Source organism: Phocoena phocoena, chromosome 5, assembly GCF_963924675.1.
Source record: "Phocoena phocoena chromosome 5, mPhoPho1.1, whole genome shotgun sequence".
Taxonomy (NCBI): domain Eukaryota; kingdom Metazoa; phylum Chordata; class Mammalia; order Artiodactyla; family Phocoenidae; genus Phocoena; species Phocoena phocoena.
Window position 1 is genome coordinate 33,316,347 of NC_089223.1, and position 19,888 is coordinate 33,336,234.

At 38.4% G+C, this 19,888-nt stretch overlaps 1 protein-coding gene across 1 annotated transcript in view; it reads right to left on the reverse strand.

Annotated features, from left to right (window-relative positions):
• The window catches only part of DCHS2 (dachsous cadherin-related 2), a 306,411-nt gene that overhangs the window by 50,611 nt on the left and 235,912 nt on the right, over window positions 1-19,888 (reverse strand). Inside the window, exon 13 of the mRNA XM_065877536.1 lies at window positions 16,742-17,599. Within this exon, the coding sequence (XP_065733608.1) occupies window positions 16,742-17,599 (858 nt within the window). The remainder of the gene's footprint in view (window positions 1-16,741; window positions 17,600-19,888) is intronic.

A 19,888-nucleotide genomic window follows, 5' to 3' on the forward strand; every position in this document is an offset into this window, starting at 1 on the left:
AAAGCATACAGAAAACAATTTTAAAATGTCAATACTAAGTCCCTCCCAATCATAATTACTTTAAACATAAATGGATAAAAGTCCCCAATTTAAAAACACAGTGGTTGAATGGATTAAAAATAACCCACAAACTCCAACTACATACTGTCTAGAAGGTACTCATTTTAGGTATAAGGACACCCATAGGCTGAAAGTGAAAGGATGGAGAAAGATATTCCATGCAAATGGTACCCCAAAGACGACAGGGATGGCTGTACTTATATCAAACCAAATAGAGTTTAAGTCAAAGACTGCCATGAGACAAAGAAAGACATTATATTAAAAAAGGTCTATTCACCAAGAAGATGTAGCAATTTTAAGTATATGTGCACCTAACAGTAGAGCACCTGAACATATGAAGCAAACATTGACAGAATTGAAGGGAGACATAGATAGTAACACAATAATAGTAGGATATTTCAATTCCCCACTTTCAATAATGGATATATCAACCAAACAAAAGGTCAATAAGGAAGCAGAGGACTTGAACAACATTATAGACTAACTGGACCTAAGAGACATACACAGAAGACTTAACCCAACAGTAGCAGAATGCACATTCTCATGTGTATTGAACATTCCCAAGTGTATCCTCAAGAGCACATGGAACATTCTCCAGGGCATATCATATGTTAGGCCACAGAATCTGGACAAACTTGAGAAGATTATACCAACTATCTTTTCTGACTATGATGGAATGAAATTAGAAATAAACAACAAAGAAAAACTAGAAAATTTACAAATACATGGGGATTAAAGAACATGCTCTTTAACAACTAACAGGTCAAAGAAGAAACCTAAAGGAAAATTAGATAATATCTTGAGACAAATGAAACAAAAACACAACATATCAAAACATGAGATGTAGCAAAAGCAGTACTAAGAGGGAATTTTATAGCAGTAACTGCCTACATTAAAAAAGAAGAAAGATTGCAAATCAACAACATAGCTTTATACCTCAAGGATCTAGAAAAAGAGGAACAAACTGAAAACAAAGGAAGGAATAAAAAATAAAGATTAGAGTAGAAATAAATAAAAAGTATAAAAACAATTAAAAATCAATAAAACTATTTTTAAAAAGATCAGTAAAATTGACAATTCCTTAGCTAGAAAAGAAAAAAGAAGTGAGAAGCCTCAAATAAGAAAAATCAGAAATGTGAAAGGGGACACATTACAACTTATGCCATAGAAATAAAAAGTATCATAAGAGACTACTATGAACAATTATACACCAACAAACTAGATAACCTTGAAGAAATGGATACATTTATAGAAACATACACCCTACCAAAATCAAATCATGAAGAAAGAAAAAATCTGAACAGATCTGTAACTAGTTAGGAGATAGAATCAGTAATCAAAAACCTCCCAATAAAGAGGAACAGATGGCTTCACTGGTGAATTCTACCAAACACATAAAGAAGAATTAACACCAGTTCTTCTCAAACTCTTCCAATAAAATTAAAGAGGATAGAACACTTCCAAACTTATTTTGTGAGGCCAGCATTACTCTGATACCAAAAACAGACTGAGGCACTGCAAGAAAAGAAAACTACACACCAATAACCCTGGTGAATATAGATACAAAGATCCTCAACAAAGTATTAGCAAACTGAGTTAAACAGCATATTAAAATGATCAGGTGCCATAACCAATTGAGACTCATCCCTGGGATGCAATCATTGTTCAACATATGAAAATCAATCACTGTGATACACCACATTAATAGAACAAAGGATAAGAAAGCACAATACATGCAGAAAAAGTATTTGGCAAAATTCAACAATCTCTCAGGATAAACACACTCAATAAACTAGAAGTATTATAAGGAAGTTACCACAAAATAATAAAGGTCACATATAAAAAAACCCCACAGGTAACAAACATCCTGCTCAATGGTGAAAAACAGAAAGCTTCTCTACTAAGCTCAGGAACAAGGCAATGATATCCACTCTTGCCACTTCTATGTGATATAGTACTGGAAATCCTAGTCAGGGAAATTAGGTTTTGAAATTAAAGGCATCCAAATCAAAAAAGAAGTAAAATTATCTCTGTTCTCATGACACGATGACATGATCTTATATGTAGAAAATCTTAACCATTCCACAAAAAATCAGTTGCATTTCTATGCACTAACCATGTATAATCGAACAAAAGAAATTAGGGAAACAATTCCAATTAATAGCATCAAAACATAATTAGTAATAAACGTACCCAAGGAGGTGAATGTCTTATACACTAAAAAGTACAAAACATTGTTAAAAGTAATGAAAGACAACCCAAATACATGGAGATACATTCTGTGTTCATGGAGTAGAAGACTTAATATTGTTAAAATGTTCATACTACTCAAAACAATCTACAGAATCAACACAATTCCTATCAAAATCCCAATGGCATTTTTTGCAGAGATAGAAAAAAACCTTAAAATTCTTATGAAATCTCAAAGTATTCTGGATAGCCAAAACAATCTTGAGAAAGAAAAGCAAAGCTGGAGTTCTCACATTCCTGAGTTAAAAACACATTACAAAGCTACAGTAATCAAAACAGTATGGTACTGACATACAGAGAGGTATACAGACCAATGGAACAGAATAGAGAGGCCATAAATAAACTTTCACATATATTTTAAAATGATCTTTGACAAGGATGCCAAGGCTACACAATAGAGAAAGGATAGTCTGTTTAACAAATGGTGTTAAGAAAACTAGATAACTGCAAAATAAATGTATTTGAATATCTTACACCATAATTAAAAAATTAACTAAAAATGAATTTAAATCTCCTAGAAGAAAACATAGGGGTAAAACTTCATGACATTGGATTTGGCAATAAGTTCTTGGATATGAGAGCAAAAATACAGGCAACAAAAGCAAAAATAGATGAATAGGACTACATCAAAATAAAAAGCTTCTATGCAGCAAAGGAAATAATCAACAGAGTGAAAAGCAATCTATGTAATGGGAGAAAATATTTGCAAATTATATATCTGATAAGGGGTTAATCTCCAAAATATATAAGGAACTCCTACAACTCAACAGAAAACAAAACCAATTGAAAAATGAAATGAACAAAGGGCTTGTATAGACATTTTTTCAAAGAAGATATACAAATGGCCCACTGGTACATGAAAAGATGCTCAACATCACTAATCACCAAGGAAATACAAATCAAAACCACAGTGAGATGTCACCTCACACCAGTTAGGATGCCTGCTATCAAAAAAAAACAAACAAACAAACAAAAAAAAAAACAAACAAAAAAAGAAAATACCAAGTGTCAATAAAGGTAAGGAGAAACTGGAACCCTTGTACACTGTTGGTGGGAATGTAAAATGGTATAGCCACTATAGAACACAGTGTGGATGATGCTCTAAAAATCAAAATTAGAACGACCATATGATCCAGCAATCCTACTTCTGGGTATATATCCAAAGAACTGAAAACAGGATCTTAAAAACTTATCTGCACATCCATGTTCACTGTAACATTATTTACAAGAACCAAGAAGTAGAAACAAACTAAATGTCTTTAAGTGGATAAATGGATAAAGAAATGTGGTATAAACATACAATGGTATAGTACTCAACCTTAAAAAAGAAGGAAATCCTGTGTTATGGCACAACATTGATGGATATTATGTGAATTAGCCAGCCACAAAAAGACAAATACTGCATGTCTCCATTTATATAAAGTATCTAAAATAGTCAAACCCTTAGAAGCAAAAAGTAGAATGGTGCTTGCTTGGAGTGGAGGGAGAGGAAAGAGTTGTTCATGAGTGTAGAGTTTCAGTTTTGAAAGATGAAAAAGTTGGAGAAATCCACTGCACAATGATATACATACTGTTAACACTACTGTACTGTGCACTTAAAAATGATAAATTTTATGTGTTTCTTACTACAGCCAAAAAAAAAAAAAAGAAGAGTTGATTTTTTTCCTTCCCACCTTCTCATCATCAAAAAATGACTGAACATAGGGCTTTACAAAAATTCTACCCCTGTGATGAGACAAAGCATGGAAAATGCTCAAAATGAGTAATTTTCCAAAATTTGTGAACAGATGAAAACTATGTTTTAAAATGTAAAAGACATGCAATCTTGAACACATTTGCTTTTGCGAACACCTAAGGAAATAATAGAGGAAGTCATAAAAAGTGCTTCTTGACTTTTCATGTACTTTAGAGAAAGACACATGAGGAAGAAAACCAATATAGAATTAATACATGCAATGAGAAGTAAACAGTCTGAAATATATTTTTTAATGTAAATTACTGTAATCACTGTAATTTACAGTGTAACTGTAAATGGCTTCATTTAATCATTTTAAAATGCACTCATAACAACCTTGAGAAACGCAGTGCTAAAATGATTCCTGGAGGCCCCTACTTCCTCTCCAATTTTGTAATTTACAGAAAACTAAAACAGGAAGATTCAAAACATGAGCTTGAGAATTTTCACTGTTGCTTCGATGTTGGGTCAGACTCCAGATCTTGCCTGTGGACCGGCCGCTGCTGATCTCCCCTCATTTTCCAGCCATTCCCTGTCTAGGCTGCATCCCCAGGTTGATAATCAGACTTAATATTCCCTGCACTTTTAAGACCCATCCTTATTCTCCGTTCAGCTCCTGGAACCCAAAAGTCAGTCAGAATCCAGAGCCTGCACATGTCCAGAAAGAAAGGTTACACAATTTTTTATATGAGTGATCAACTTTGGTTATGAGATAGCACATTTCCAATTATTTCAAGAAACAAATAAAATGTGGCTCCCAAAATCTTAAAAATGTTTCACTTAGATTATAAGAAATGCCTTTTATGAGGTTAATTTTAACGAGTCCATTTGATTGCCACAGCAGCTCTTCAGGGAGACTGGACTGCTGCCCTCAAAATAATCTGAAAGTGGGGTCAGCCTCCACAAATGACAGGTACCGACTGAGACCAGAAAGCAATGAATGGAGATTCTGATATTTCTAAGTGCTTTGTTGTTTCTGACTTACATGTAAACGAAAATTCTTTCTAGACTTTAAAGTGCAGTAAATCACCAATGTCTAAAACTCTTTCAGCTTTCAAAAACAAAATAAAATAGCTCTCTGATCTTCAGGGTTCTTAAAGCTATTGCAACATTCCTTTCTGTCCCTTCATGGCCCAGCCTTGTCAAAAATGACTGAATTCCCCATCTCCACTTCACTCTGCACTCCTCTATACTCTGGTCTCTAAAAATATTAAGTTCTAGCAACTTGGTGCTCTCCAAGGTTCACAATCCTCTCCAGAGCTGCTGAAGTCTGTTTGGCTGCACACGATTCTTATAAACAGCCACGGCCGACTCTTGTTCACTTAGGATGTCTCGGCTACTGGTCTTTATTCTTTGCCACATCCTGAACAATTTCAACAGAGTTTCAAACCTACTCCTCAGAATTTCCTTCCTGAACTCTTCCAGCCCGTCATTTTGCTAATTGTGTCATTCTCTTATCCTTTTATATTTGATGCACGGACTTACCTTTTCAGACATGCCTTCCTTTCTACCATGTTCTTACTTCCCTATGCCAAGATGGTATCTTCAGACCATCTCAGGTAACACTCTTCCCAGCTCCACCGTGGAAAGGTTCTGTGAGCGCCATAGTCCCACTCCCAGTGGGTGGTAGCCCCACCACCTCATTCAGTTCTGCTCTGGGGACAGGCCTCCAATTGAGCTAACAGCCACTTTTCAGTCCTTATCTTCCCAAACCTCAGCTGCAAATTAGATATGGTTAACCACTCCCTGCTTCTGGAATGTGCCACCTTCCTGTTTCTCTAACACCATCCTCCCAGGAATGGTCAGCAGTGCCTCGGCCTCTCCATCTCAATCTCTTCTGTAGATGCACTGCATCTCCAACTCCTGTAAGATACTGGCATTACTTTGGATTTCTTCTCAGCCCTCTCTCTATCTACCTTTACCCCTGACTTGCACACATAATTACATGGGAGCTTCTACCAATTCACAAGGTCTGTTCTATCTTCAAAGATTCTCATTTAATTGGTTTGGGGGTTGGGGGAGTTGATGTCCAGGTATCAGTAATTTTTAAAAGCTCCCCAGGTGTATCTACATGAAGGCAGGGTTGAGAACCCTGGGTCTAAATAATCAAGAAGTCCCACCGCGGCTGTCTTGGAAACACAGAGACCACCTTCCCTCCTGTCTTCCCCCACCACCGCAGTTTTACTTGGGCCCTGGTCATTCACCATGTGGATTATACAGTACCCTTCTAACTCATCTCTCTTTCCCAAGGCACTCTTCTTCACAAGGCCTCCAAAGTGAGTTTTTTACAATACGAAAGTTTCTTTTGTCACTCTTTTGATAATTGAAAGGCCATCAGTGTCTCTCTGGTCCAGCTCATCATTGGAAATCTCATGAGAGCCTCTGTCTAGCTGTTCCAGATGATTTGCTGCACAGGATGGTAAACTCACCACATGCTCCTGAGTCCCCACGCCTTTGTGTGGACCACTTCCCCTGCCCAGAACTAAGTGTCTTCCTCATCTTTTTTTTTTTCTTTGGCCTGGTTTTATTCTCATTTGAGCATATCCATTTTGTTTTCTTAGAAGTATAACTGTTAAATGGTGAAATGAGTTCAATAAGAATTTGGTGAACACCTACTAGAAGCAAGCTCTTTTCTGGTTCTGTTCATAGTGGGAAGCTTCTCCCAGCTACTCCGGGCTGTACTTTCATCTCCATGTCTTACACTTATAACTGTTGGTAGCAATGAAGTAAAATGTTTTGGAGAATACAAAATGCTTATTTGGTCATCAAAACTATCTTGTAAGAGAAGAGATGAAAGAGATGTTCAAAGGTCTTTACAAGGATGACCACCCGTTTCCTTTACCTTTAAAAAAATGAGTACTGAGCACACAACATTGTGTATACAGTCACCATTTATCTGGCATCCTCAAGAACAGAGATAAGAGTGCTCTTTAAGAACTTAAAATGAATGAAGCAGAGTTCAGTTTTACACAGTACAACTTAGATGTGCAAAGAAAAAATAATTTCTATATTTCTTATGATGGGTCTAATATTCTTTAGGAGCCCCACCCTAATGGACAACAGAGAAAAATGGCCATCTTAACATGCTATTAATGTCATCTCAGTCTGTTCCCTTGAAACAGTACTTTCAGGTAACTTAGCAGCTTTGGGATGCATGCTCAGTCTTTGAGGCTCCCTCCCTGTTGCATTGCTGCTGCTCTGTAAGATGACACTGCTCGGGGGAGACTGGCAGTGATGAGGTGGGATCTTTGTGTGCTGTCCACTGGCTTTTAGAATTTGTCTTCAGGCAGTGAATCTCATCTTTCATGTCAACATGTACAGGCTCAGAACTCTACCCTACTAGCCTGGCCCCACTGCAGCTGTTTTTGATGTAGTTTTTTGATACTTGGCATGTTATGTAACCCTGCGTTTCAGCTGTCTACCCAACAGATTTGGGGAGGGGCTCATCTCATCACTTGCAGCCATGGTCCTCATGGCAGTCGGCTGGCCTGTACTATGCATTAATCTGTGTCCACAGTGGGAATGCTGGGACTATGGGGGGTCTTCTAGGCCTTGCAAGAGCCAAACAGGAATGGAACACTCACTTGTGCCTTCTTTTTACCTAAACACATTGCCCATTTTAGTCTGCTCCCACTAACTCATGTTAGAAAAAATCTACCCTGTGAGGCATTGTCCTCCCAGAGTTCCAAAGTGTCCTCTGCTTTTAGCTTTTCCTAGGCTGACTCACTGGCTCCCTCCAGGATGACAGCTTTGGGGAAGGGGGGCCAGGATGCTTGTGGCTGACCACTTGTTTCCTACATCTTTTCTCATTGGCCTTCCTGCATTCCCCAGCAAGTAGATGGAATGGGTTTTCCTTTCCTTCCATGTGGCAGATTTCTTCAGGACCCAGCTTTGTTTATACTAAGGACCACCCATTTTGCTTGTCAAAGGCAGAATATTCTCTTTGCATTTTTGCTGTAACTATCCTAATGTATCCAGAACAAGTGGATGTCTCTTGCAGAATAGGTGGAAGGTCTTACCCCCAGACAGGCAATACAAATATGGTTCAAAAATATTAACCCTCAGGACAAGAACAGAGTTAGATGAATGACACTACTCAGCTTTAAGACTATAAAGCTACAGTAATCAAGATAGTGTGGTATTAGTGAAAGAACAGACAAATAGACCAATAGAAGCGAATAGAGAGCCCAAAATAGACCCATGTAAATACAGTCAATTGATCTTTGACAAAGGAGCAAAGGCAATACAATGGAGAGTCTTTTCAATAAATGGTGGTAGAACACCTCGGCTTCCACATGCCAAAAAAAAAAAAAAGAATCTGTACACAGACCTTCCACCCTTTAAAAAATTAACTCAACATGGGTTACAGACCTAAATTTAAAATGTTAAAATAAGAAACTCCTAGACACTGGAGGAAACCTAGGTGACTCGGTTTGGGGATAACTCTTTAGATACCACACTAAAGGCAGGATCCCTGAAAGATAGAATTAATACGTTGGTCTTTATTAAAATTAAAATTTTCTGCTCTGCAAAAGACAATGCCAAGAGAATTAAAAGACAAAACATATTCTGGGAGAAAATATTTGCAAAAGACATATCTGATAAAAGCCTGCTATCTAGAATATACAAAGAACTCTTAAAAGCCAACAATAAGAAAACAAACAACCTGATTAAAAATGGACAAAAGACCTTAAAAGACACTCAACAATGGAGATATACAGATGGAAAGTAAGCATATGAAAAGATGCTCCCTATCATATGTCATCAGGGAAATGCAAATTAAAATGAGATACAACCACACATCTATTAGAATGGCCAAAATATACAACACTGAAAGCACCATATGCTGGCAAGGATGTGGAGCAACAGGAACTCTCATTCATTGCTGTGGGAAATCAAAATGGTACAGCCACTTTGGAAGACAGTTTGGCATTTTCTCACAAAACTAGACATACTCTAACCATAAGACCCAGGAATCAAACTCCTTGGAATTTACCCAAAGGAGTGGGAAATTTATGTCTATACAAAAACCTGTACATTGGTTTCTGTAGCAATTTTATTCGTAATTGTCAAAACTTGGAAGCTACCAAGATGTCCTTCAGTAGATGAATAGATAAATAAACTGCAATATCTAGACAATGGAATATTATTCAGTGCTGAAAAGAAATGAGCTATCAAGCAGTGAAAAGACATGGAAGAAACTTATGTGCATATTACTAAGTAAAAGAAGCTAATTTTAATAGGCTACATACTGTATGATTTCAACTATGTGACATTCTGCAAAAGGCAACATTATGGACACAATAACAAGATCAGTGGTTGTCTGGGTTTGGGGCTGGAGGTATGGGGGAAAGGATGAACAGACAGAGCATGTTTTTTTTTAGGGCAGTGAAACTACTCTGTATGATACTATAATGGTGGATACATGTCATTATACATTTGTCCAAACCCATAGAATGTAAAACGACAAGGTTGAACCCTAATGTAAACTATAGACTTTGGGTCATTATGATGTATCAGTGTAGGTTCACTGATTTTAACAATTGTGCCACTCTGGGAAGGATGCTGATAATGAGGGAAGGAATGCATGTACTGGGGCAAGGGGTACATGAGAAATCTCTGTATCTTCCCCTCAATTTTACTGTGTACCTAAACAGTCTTTAAAAAGTAGTTGTTAGAAAACATTAACCCTGTTACATCGCTAAACAAAATATAATGGTTCAGAAGAGAGTTATGCAAAATCACCTGAAAAAACAGAATTGTTCCCATGGCAGAAGGCTTGATGGAAGTGTTAAGATACCAAAAGAAGGTATGTGTGGCCAAAAGGAAGTAAATGAGCAAAAATGACACAAATGAACTTATTTAACAAAACAGACTCACAGACTTAGAAAACAAACTTGTGGTTACCAAAGGGAAAAGGTGAGGAGGGAGATAAATTAAGAGTTTGGGTTTAACATATACAAACTACTATATTTAAAATAGATAACCAACAAGGACCTACTGTATAGCACAGGGAACTCTGCTCAATATTCTGTAATAACCTAAATGGGAAAAGAATTTGAAAAAGAATAGATATATGTATAGGTATAACTGAATCACTTCGCTGTACACCTGAAACTAACACAACATTGTAAATCAAATCTACTCCAATATAAAATAAAAAAATTTTAAAGTAAAAAAATAAAAAGCAAGTTAATGAGCAACGGAAGGCCAGACAGTCATGAAGGCATCACAAAATTCTACTTGGCAGTGCTGCATGAGTTCTTTCTGAAGAAAGGGTAACACAGGCTGATGACATTCAACACTTGAATCACATCCTGCTTGAACTATTTAGGATTAACAAGCAACCTTCTGAGTACAGTTTGGGTTCCTGTGTCCTTTTTCCTACAAAGAGAGAGCTGGTCATCCTGACATGACTACTATAATCCACATGGCAATCATAGTTCTTCTGTAAATAAAGGAACGGCACTCTCGCTTATGTATCAGTCTCCTTCCTAACAGTTAGTAACCCCTAACCTCAGGGGAAGAACTCCCTGGTTTGTTAAGATGAGGCCTTGAGCCAGGTGACTGAGGCTCAGATGTGGGACTGGGGTTAATTTAGAAAAATGAAAAATTCCTTGTGAGATGTTCATCTTCTTCTGAGAGGATTTGACCTTGTAAGGCCTTTCTCCTTCTGTCTGCTCCATAGCTATCTTAGAATCATAGGTAAGGTGATGGAATTTGACACTGTTTGACAATAGCTAGTTAGATGGCACTGATTCCAGTGAATTTCATTCCAAACAGGAGACTGGCCTTAAAGAATGGAATAGGAATGATAGATACTATTTGCTTTCCTCTTTTCATTATCATAAGTTATACGTTGGGCCCTGTTCCAAAGCCGTGGATGACATAGAGACAGCACTTCCAAAATTATGGGAACTCTATCACCTTGGAAAGTACAGTTCTTGCCTGGTTTGGGGACCAGGTGGAACAGAAAAGAGTGGTAGGGATTTAGAAACTGCAAATATTTCATTGCTGTTAAATAACTGCTAAGTAACAACTGGTTACTCTGGTGTGAATGTATAGCCAGCTAACTTTATAGAATTCAATCAAGGATTTGGGACAGAAAGAAGGTAACAATAACAATGAAAACTGTGACTAGTACCCTCACATGACTTCACTTGATCCTTACGGTTTCTCTGTGAGTCAGTTGTTATTATTTCCACTCTCTAGAAGGAGAAAGAGAACTTGCCCATCCTGGGCAGGAGAGCAGTAGAGACTCACTCAGCTACATTAAGTCCTATCGCAATGTCCATACTCCACGTACATGCACCCCACCTTACTGACAGTAGGAGCCAGAATTCTGGAACAATTGCCAAAGGGCCAGAAGAAAGGTTTTCCTCCAAAATATCAAGATCTAATTTGTTTATGAGACAATAGTAAATATATTTTACTAGTTAGAATGCACTCCTGTATCATCATCATGTTTTCATTTTATCTCAAGTCTTTTAATGTCTGACTATTCCATTTTTAATCAGGCAATTCATAATTTCAATGTTTCCTCTCTAGTAATTATTAAAAATGCATGAAGTTGTGAAAAGTCCACATTGGGGACTATGGTTGCTGATTCACCCTCATTGGTATAAACAAAGCTCCGGAAGTGGAAAAGAAGAAATAAAAGCTGGCTTCTAGAAGGTTCATTTAAATGGTTTAATGGATTGGAATGTCACAGACAACCAAGTGGTTTATATTTCACTTCAAAAAGATTCAGAATGGTTATATTTCGTCTCATGTGGGTAAAAAAGGAACAGCAAGTGGTAAGGGTAAAGAGCGGGGAATCATTTGGGCTTCAGCTTTTCTTGTCACCTTGCTGTATGGCCAGCCTCTCCCTTACAGGCAACTGGCACGTTCTGAAATGACTCTTTCTGTGAATAAATGAACATTTCATGACTTAAAGAGACCTTACCTACTGAAGGGTTTCTTCTAAAATGCTATAAACTATAAAAAATTATATATACGTATGTATATATATATATAAATCTATTATTGAACTATGTACTGTTTTAAACAATTGAAGTGTTAAGTTTAATGTTGTTAATAGATGAAAATAATGTCAATCAAAACTCAAACGTGTGGGCTTTCCAAGAAAGAAATGTTAAACAAATATAAATACATTAGAGTTATTTATTTTAACGTTTTATTTTCTTTAAAAAAATCTAAATGTTAAAAGCAGTTTAGGGTAATAGGATTTATGATGATACAGAACGTAATTCACTCGGGATGTCAGGCGGTGCCTGCCGGATGGGATGCTTGAGTGAGCCACAGATGATGTGAGCTTCCAATAGGCACATATGTTTCCTTTGAAAATAAAGATTAAAATTGCAGATGTATTTGGGACAGAAATAATTCTGGAAGTTATAAAATGCTATTAAATAATGTATATCAAGGCCATTTAACACTGATCAATGGGTTTACAATCTCTTAAAACCACTGGAATCCAAATTTTAAAAAAATCACCTTCTGGTGTCCATGATATGATCTGGCAATATGTACGAAATTCATGCTCCAGGCAAAGCTTTGGCCAGCTTGAAATATTTGGGGCATATGTCAATCAGTACGTTACACACTTTGTTGTCGTTGTTCACTGGGGCCTAGGGAAACCTGACGACCCTGGTGTAGGTTAGCTGAATCTAATCAGATTCAACAGCCTTCTTAACCACCATCCTTTCCTCCTCTAGTTCTCCTTCCTGTCATATGCTGCGGCTTTTAGGTTACTCTCCCCTTAGCCTCCATGCCCTTCACATGTCATAGCTACTCTTCAAAGCAAGGTCCCAACCCATTGCTTCTGATGTCTTGAAAAGTACACCTACCTGGATATTTATGGGTACCATATGCTGTATTACTGCCAGGTATTAACCTTGCTTATGTGTAAGATTTAATAAACAAATTTTAAGAGTGTTAAGTTCTATTAAAAAGGTAGAAGTCAAATTTAGTTCAGTAATTCTAAATACAAGAGGACTAAGAAGGACAACTCTAATCAGAGGTCAAAGAAAACACAATGATGCGATAGCAGAATAGAGGCTTCTGCCCATGTATTCTTTAGCTTTTCTGAATGAACTGAAACAGGAGGCCCACCTTCAGAGGTAAGAAAGTAATTTAGTCTTCACTGTCTTCTGCCCTAGTTTAATTTTTTATCTCAGACCAGGTTACTCTTTGCCACATTGATTACTCCCAACTGTTACGGCTGGGGGTAGACAGAAGGTTAAGTGATGGGAAATAGACCAAAGTAGGGGTAGTTTCCTTCCCGTAAAGGCAACCGCTACCGACAGAGTGAGTCTCGGACACAGAAATGAATGGCGCACTGCAAAGATGAAAACAGGTGAATAATTTCCCCTTCCACAGCAGTTTTTATTAGGGTTATTATTAAATCATTTCTGAATTCAACCACAAATATTATTATACTTACTAACCTATAACTTAATGTCATACCGAAATATTTTCTTTGGGGTGCTTTAGATATTGACTTTTATTTAGGTTTAATCCTGCAAACAAATTAATCATGGGTGACTTGAGAAAGGATATCTTTTTGTTTGTTTGTTTGTGATTTTTTTGCATTACGCAGGCTTCTCACTGTTTGTGGCCTCTCCTGTTGCGGAGCGACAGGCTCCGGACGCGCAGGCTCAGCGGCCACGGCTCACGGGCACAGCCGCTCCGCGGCATGTGGGATCTTCCCGGACCGGGGCACGAACCCGTGTCCCCTGCATCGGCAGGTGGACTCTCAACCACTGCGCCACCAGGGATATCTTTATTAGGAAATGGCCGGGTACATTACTCAATTTTTAGAAATTTCATTTACTAATGTGAAAAAGTGTGACACAACGATGAGTCCTGTGCCAATTCTTTTGAGTGATAATTTATTTAATGCCTACTACTCTGCAGAATTTATATTGGATGAGAATGTTCATTAGCCGTGATTGGAGATCTCATTATGTGAAGAATAAGTGAAGAACTAGAGACAGGAAAACTATTTTGAGTAAAAGCCAAAGACCCCCCAGTGATCTACAAGGCCCTGCCTGGTCCATTTGCTTCTGACATTCATTTTTTACCATTCTTCACTTTGCTTACTCTGCTTCAGTCACACAGTCCTCTTTACTGTTCTTTGAGCAAACCAGGCGGGTTCCCACTGGATTTCTCCTTTTTTTTTTTTTCGGAAATGCTCTTCCCCCAAATATACGAATGGCTACCTCCTCTCTTTAAGTCTTTGCCCAAATGTCACTTGCTCAATGATGCCTGCCCTAATCTGCTGTCTAAAATTGCATTTGTGCCTCCCCCAGCACCCCTTGTTCTGCTTCTTTATACCATAGCTCTTAACACCATCTAACATACACTATATTTTATTTATTTATTACGTTCATTGATATTGTCTCTTTACCCCTGATAGAATGTAAGCCTCACAAGGACAAGCACCTTTGTCTTTTAGCTCACTAACATATCCCAGTAGAAGAGGACCTGGCACAAAATATGCAATAAAAATTTTGTTGAAGGAGCAAATAAAATATCTGAAGAGTGACTGTGTAGATCAGTGGAGTGCTCCAGAGGGCAGGACTAGGATTTATGGACAGACATAAAAGAGGCAGATCTGGGTTTAATGCAGGAATGACTTTTCACATGAGAGGGTTTTCCAACATTGTCATGCAACCAAATCACCTGCAGAGTTTGTTAAAAACAGCAGTTCCTGGACCCCTACTGAAGCAGAAACTTCAGGGATCATCACAGAGTGTCTGTTTCACACACACGTTCAAGAACCACTGTCCTAAACTTTCAGTCACTGAAATATTCAAGTAGAGACTGAAAGGTCATGGGTCAAGGGTATTTAGGAAAAAAAATGTTTATATGTTCATTGCAGACAAAAGCTGGGCTCAAAATTTCTATGATTTTATCAGATCAATTTCAAGATTGATTCATATATTTTGTGCTGTATTATTTAGAAAATGTCACCTTTCCTTTCTATCAGGTTCTGCTCTGGGGTTGGGATGTATACCTCTCCAGAGGTACAGAAACAGAGCTCTAAGGAGTATCTCATGTTATTTAACATTTAACTCTTACGCAGAAATCTCATCACACCTAAGTATATGGGTGGACATTTCTAGTTATTTTCGCTATTATTTCATTTAATGAAGCTAATTGCAATTTACCCTTAATTATGTTTAGAATCAATAAGAGGCCTTCCAAATAAGCAGCCCATGAGATAACCATAATTCAAAAGAAGATCAAAGGTTAATAATCTGCAACTGAGAAGAACCCTAATTTGACATTCAATATGAAATTGAATATTCTCTTTTCATAAAGAATATAACGTGTAACAAAATATTTTCACTATGGAATATATAGATCAATTACAGAAAAATGAAGGTTGCCTTTTAAATAGTGGTTGTTGTAGGTACGGATAAAGTGAAACTGAATCCAAAATGACAAAACAAAAACAAAAAATGACTGGAGAAAGCAAACAGCACAAATCAAACTGTCGCAGGCAAACTCCTTCTCTCCCAAGCCCTGGAGTCCATGTGCTTTGCCCTTTGGCTGGCTGAAAGGTTCAGAAGATTTATTTCTCAACTCTCTAGTTAGATATAATTACTTAGATTGGATTTCTTTCAATCCACAACTATATAGAAATGGGTTTTTTTGCTTTGGGCTAGAAAGATCATTTCAATTAATTTTTTTTATGTTTCCCATTATGGCGTACATTTTTTTTTTTTTTTTTTTTTTTTGGTGGTACGCGGGCCTCTCACTGTTGTGACCTCTCCCGTTGCAGACCACAGGCTCCGGACGCGATGGCTCAGTGGCCACGGCTCACGGGCCCAGCCGCTCCACGGCATGTGGGATCTTCCCGGACCGGGGCACGAACCCGTGTCCCCTGCATTGGCAGGCGGACTCTCAACCACTGCGCCACCAGGGAAGCCCTATGGCGTACATTTGAGTAGGGAAATAACTGAAAAATATTTTAGCATTATGAGGAAAAATAGTTACCATTCACTGAAGCCTGTTCTGAGTAGTATAATCTGTGCCAAATTCTTTGAAGATCAGATATTACTGCACTGTTTGAAAGCAATGCTGACTGTATCAAAATGAAGTATAATATAAAATGAAGTATAATAATAACAGCAGTTCCCATATATTACATGTTGATTCTGAGTCAGATACTGTTTTAAGTGCTTTATATGAACTGGCTTATTCAGTCTTATACCCTAATGAGGTAGGCACCAAACTTATCCTTAATTTGCAGATTAGGAAACTGAGGCAGAGACATCCAGCTGCCGAAGGACACAATGACAGTCACTGAACCACAACATACTTCACCTTTCATTGTACTTCTAGGAAAGTACTTTAGGAAATGTACAGTTGTTCAGAATTCATAAACATTTAAATAAAAGGGTTTTTATTTGAGATTTTAAATTTAAGTTAAACTTTATGAGCCTTGAATAATTTATTTTTCAGTATTTTTACTACCTTTTGCTGTCTTTAAAGGGGAGTGTGTGTGCATGCTTTACTGTATTTGAGTGTATTTTTCTAATGACAAATTTTGAATGAAAGTTGGCATATCAAGAATTGTCTGGACTCAAAAATTCATAACTGAACCGTGATAGCGCTTGTTCTATAATCCTTAGTTTTAAGCATTTTGCCAAAACTGGGACAATGTACAAAACAGTTGACACTCACCTGCCTCACAATTTTCAGGCACAATCCCATTATACACATGCTGGCTGAAGGAAATCCTTACATCTTCTTCTTCCATGTGAATGACCAAGAGACCAGTGGTTGTCCTAGCTGGGAACCCTTGGTCAGCAACTTTTAACTGCAGCCAGATAGGAAAATATTCTGAAGCTGGGTTTTGCTGAAGTTGAATTTCTCCTGTGTATTCATTAATAGAAAACACTGACTGGGGCTCTGCAAAACTAAATATGACAGTTCCATTGGGCCCCAAGTCTGGGTCACTGGCTCTCAGGATGGCAGTCATCTGGTTAGTAGGTGACTGGGGGGAAAGAAAAATATCAAAGGGGTTCTGTTCCCAAACTGGATCATTGTCATTAACATCAGTGACATGTATTTTTATGATCACCGTGGTGCTTCTTGAGCCCTGGACACCACAGTCTCTGGCCACAGCCTTAAATGTATGCTCAGCTCTGGTTTCTCGGTCAAGGATGTGGCTGGTTCTCAATGTGCCCGCTACGGGATCAATGGTGAATGCCCCGGAAGTCTCCTCCACCAGAGAATACTCAGTTTGCCCATTCAGGCCTTCATCCTTGTCCACGGCAGAGAGCACAAGAACCACAGTTCCCACTTGAGCATCCTCTCTCACAGAGGCCTGGTAATGGAGCCTGGAGAAGGAAGGACTGTGGTCATTGTCATCCAGAACTCTGACTTGCAGCTGCACCATGGAGCTCCGGGGTGGATCCCCCAGATCGGAGAACAAGATGACTAGGGTGAAGTTGCTGACTTGCTCCCGGTCCAAAGCACGAGTGATTGAGAGTTCTCCTGATGTTTCATTAATAGCAAAGTACTCATCAGTATTTCCATCTAGTAAAGAAAACAATTCAAAATACATTTGAATTCAAAAAGTAGCAGCCCTTTCCCATGAATATATATATTCATTCAACAAATATTTATTTCCTGATTATTACATCCTAGCACTTTTGTAAGTACTTTTGTAAGTACATGATAATTAACTGTGTCTAGTGGAATGGCATTGATTACTATCCTATGGATAGACCTCTTCTGCATTTCAGAATTCCTCATTTTTGCTCTGTGTGTGTATGTGTGTGTTTCTTACATTTCTCCTTGAACTAATTTTAACATCTTTTTGGTTTGATTTGGTATGAGAGTCATACAAATACGTCCTTTGATGGGGAGTTCTGGAGTGAGGATGACACAGAGCAAAGTCCACAGTCCACCACAGGACATAAAGTGTGAACAAAAATGCTATTTCTTGTCAAAGGCACTGATCCTGATTCTGCTTTCTCACTGTGAAAAGGAGAGAGAGAGTGGAAAATAAAAATTTATTAGGAGGTAGGATCAAGATGGTGGAGTGGGAAGAGTCTGAGCTCACCTCCTCTCAGGAAGACATCAAAACTACATAAAAAGAAACTCTCTCTGAGACTGACCTGAAGATTAGCAGAATGGCTCTTCTACAACCAAGATTACAAAGAAAGAACCATGTGGAGTCTGGTAGGAGGGGAGGAGAAGAAATCTAGTCAGGACCCACACCCCTGGTGTGTGACCCAGAAGAGGAGAAGGATTTCAGAGGCTCAGGGATCCTCCCTCAGGGGTAGGGGTTTCAGCCCCACATTGGGCATACCAGCCCTGGGGTCCAGCACTTGGAGTAGAAGCCCCTTTAGGTGGTTTGAAAACCAGTGGGGCTTAATGGAAGCCTGTAGGAAACTGAGACTCTGCTCTTGAAGAGTGTGGACACTCACTTGTTTGTTCCCAGTCCCAGCACAGAGGCAGCAGACTGAAACATGCCTGGTGCTCTGGCCAGCCTGCTATGACTGCTCCAGTGCACCTTACCCCTGTCTGAGACAGGCACTTACCTCAGCCTCTCCTGCTCCAGCCCCACTCCTTAACAAGGCAGAAACCATCAGTGCACCTTGGGAGAAGCCAGGGCTTGCACCAGCCTCCGATTCCAGCCCTCTGGGTCCTAGCCCCAGTCCTGGCCAAGGCAGAAACCTCTATAGCACAAAGGAGACACTACGCTCACTCAGGATTGTGGCCCCAGCCCCTCAGACCCTGGCCCCACCCTCTGACAGGGCAGTGACAGCTAGCACATCTCAAAAGAAGACATTGTCCCATGATCATTTTAGATCCAGCTCTACCACCAAAGCCACTGGACATAGGCAGACTGCATAGGGATGCTCCAACTGCTTTAACACAAAGACATGATTTCCAGACCAAGAAGGGTATGTTTTCCTTAATTTCATAGAGACAAACAAACAAAATGAGAAGAAAGTCATAGAGAGTCAAACAAAATGAGAAGACACAAGCACATGTTCCAAAGCAAAGAGCAATATAAAACACTGGGATGGGGAGGAGGGAAGCCTAATGAAACAGAGATAAGTAATTTACCTGATAAAAGGTTCAAAGCAATAGTCATAAAAATGTTCACCAAACTTGGGAAAAGAATAGACAAATACAGTGATAACTTCAACAAAGAACTAGAAAATATAAAAAAGAGCCAAATAGAACTGAAGAATACAATAACTGAAAGGAGAAATATACTAGAAGGAATTAACAGCAGATCAGGTGATACGGAGGAACACATAAACGACCTAGAAGACAGAATAGTGGAAATCACCCTATCAGAGCAGCAAAAAGAAAAAAAGTTTAATAAGGATTATTTAAGGGACCTCTAGAACAATATCAAGCATACTAACATTCGTGTTATAGGGGTCAGAGAGGAAGAGAGAGAAAAAAGGGGCAGAAAGCATATTTGATGTAATTATAGCTGAAAACATCACTAACCTGAAAAGGAAATGTATCCAGGTCCAAGAATCACAGAGATGCCTAAACAAGATGAACCCAAAGAGACTCACACTAAGTCATTTCATAATTAAAATGGAAAAAGTTAAAGAGTGAATGACAGAATTTTAAAGACAGGAAGAGAAAAACAGAGTCACATACAAGGGAACCATGATAAATATTAGCTGACTTTTTAGCAGAAATCTTGCAAGCCAGAGGGAGTAGCATGACATATTTAAAGTGCTGAAAAGAAAGATCCTACAACCAAGAACACTCTACCCAGCAAGGTTATCATTCAGAATTGAAGGAGAGATAAAGAGTTTCCCAGACAAGCAAAAACTAAAAGAGGTTGTT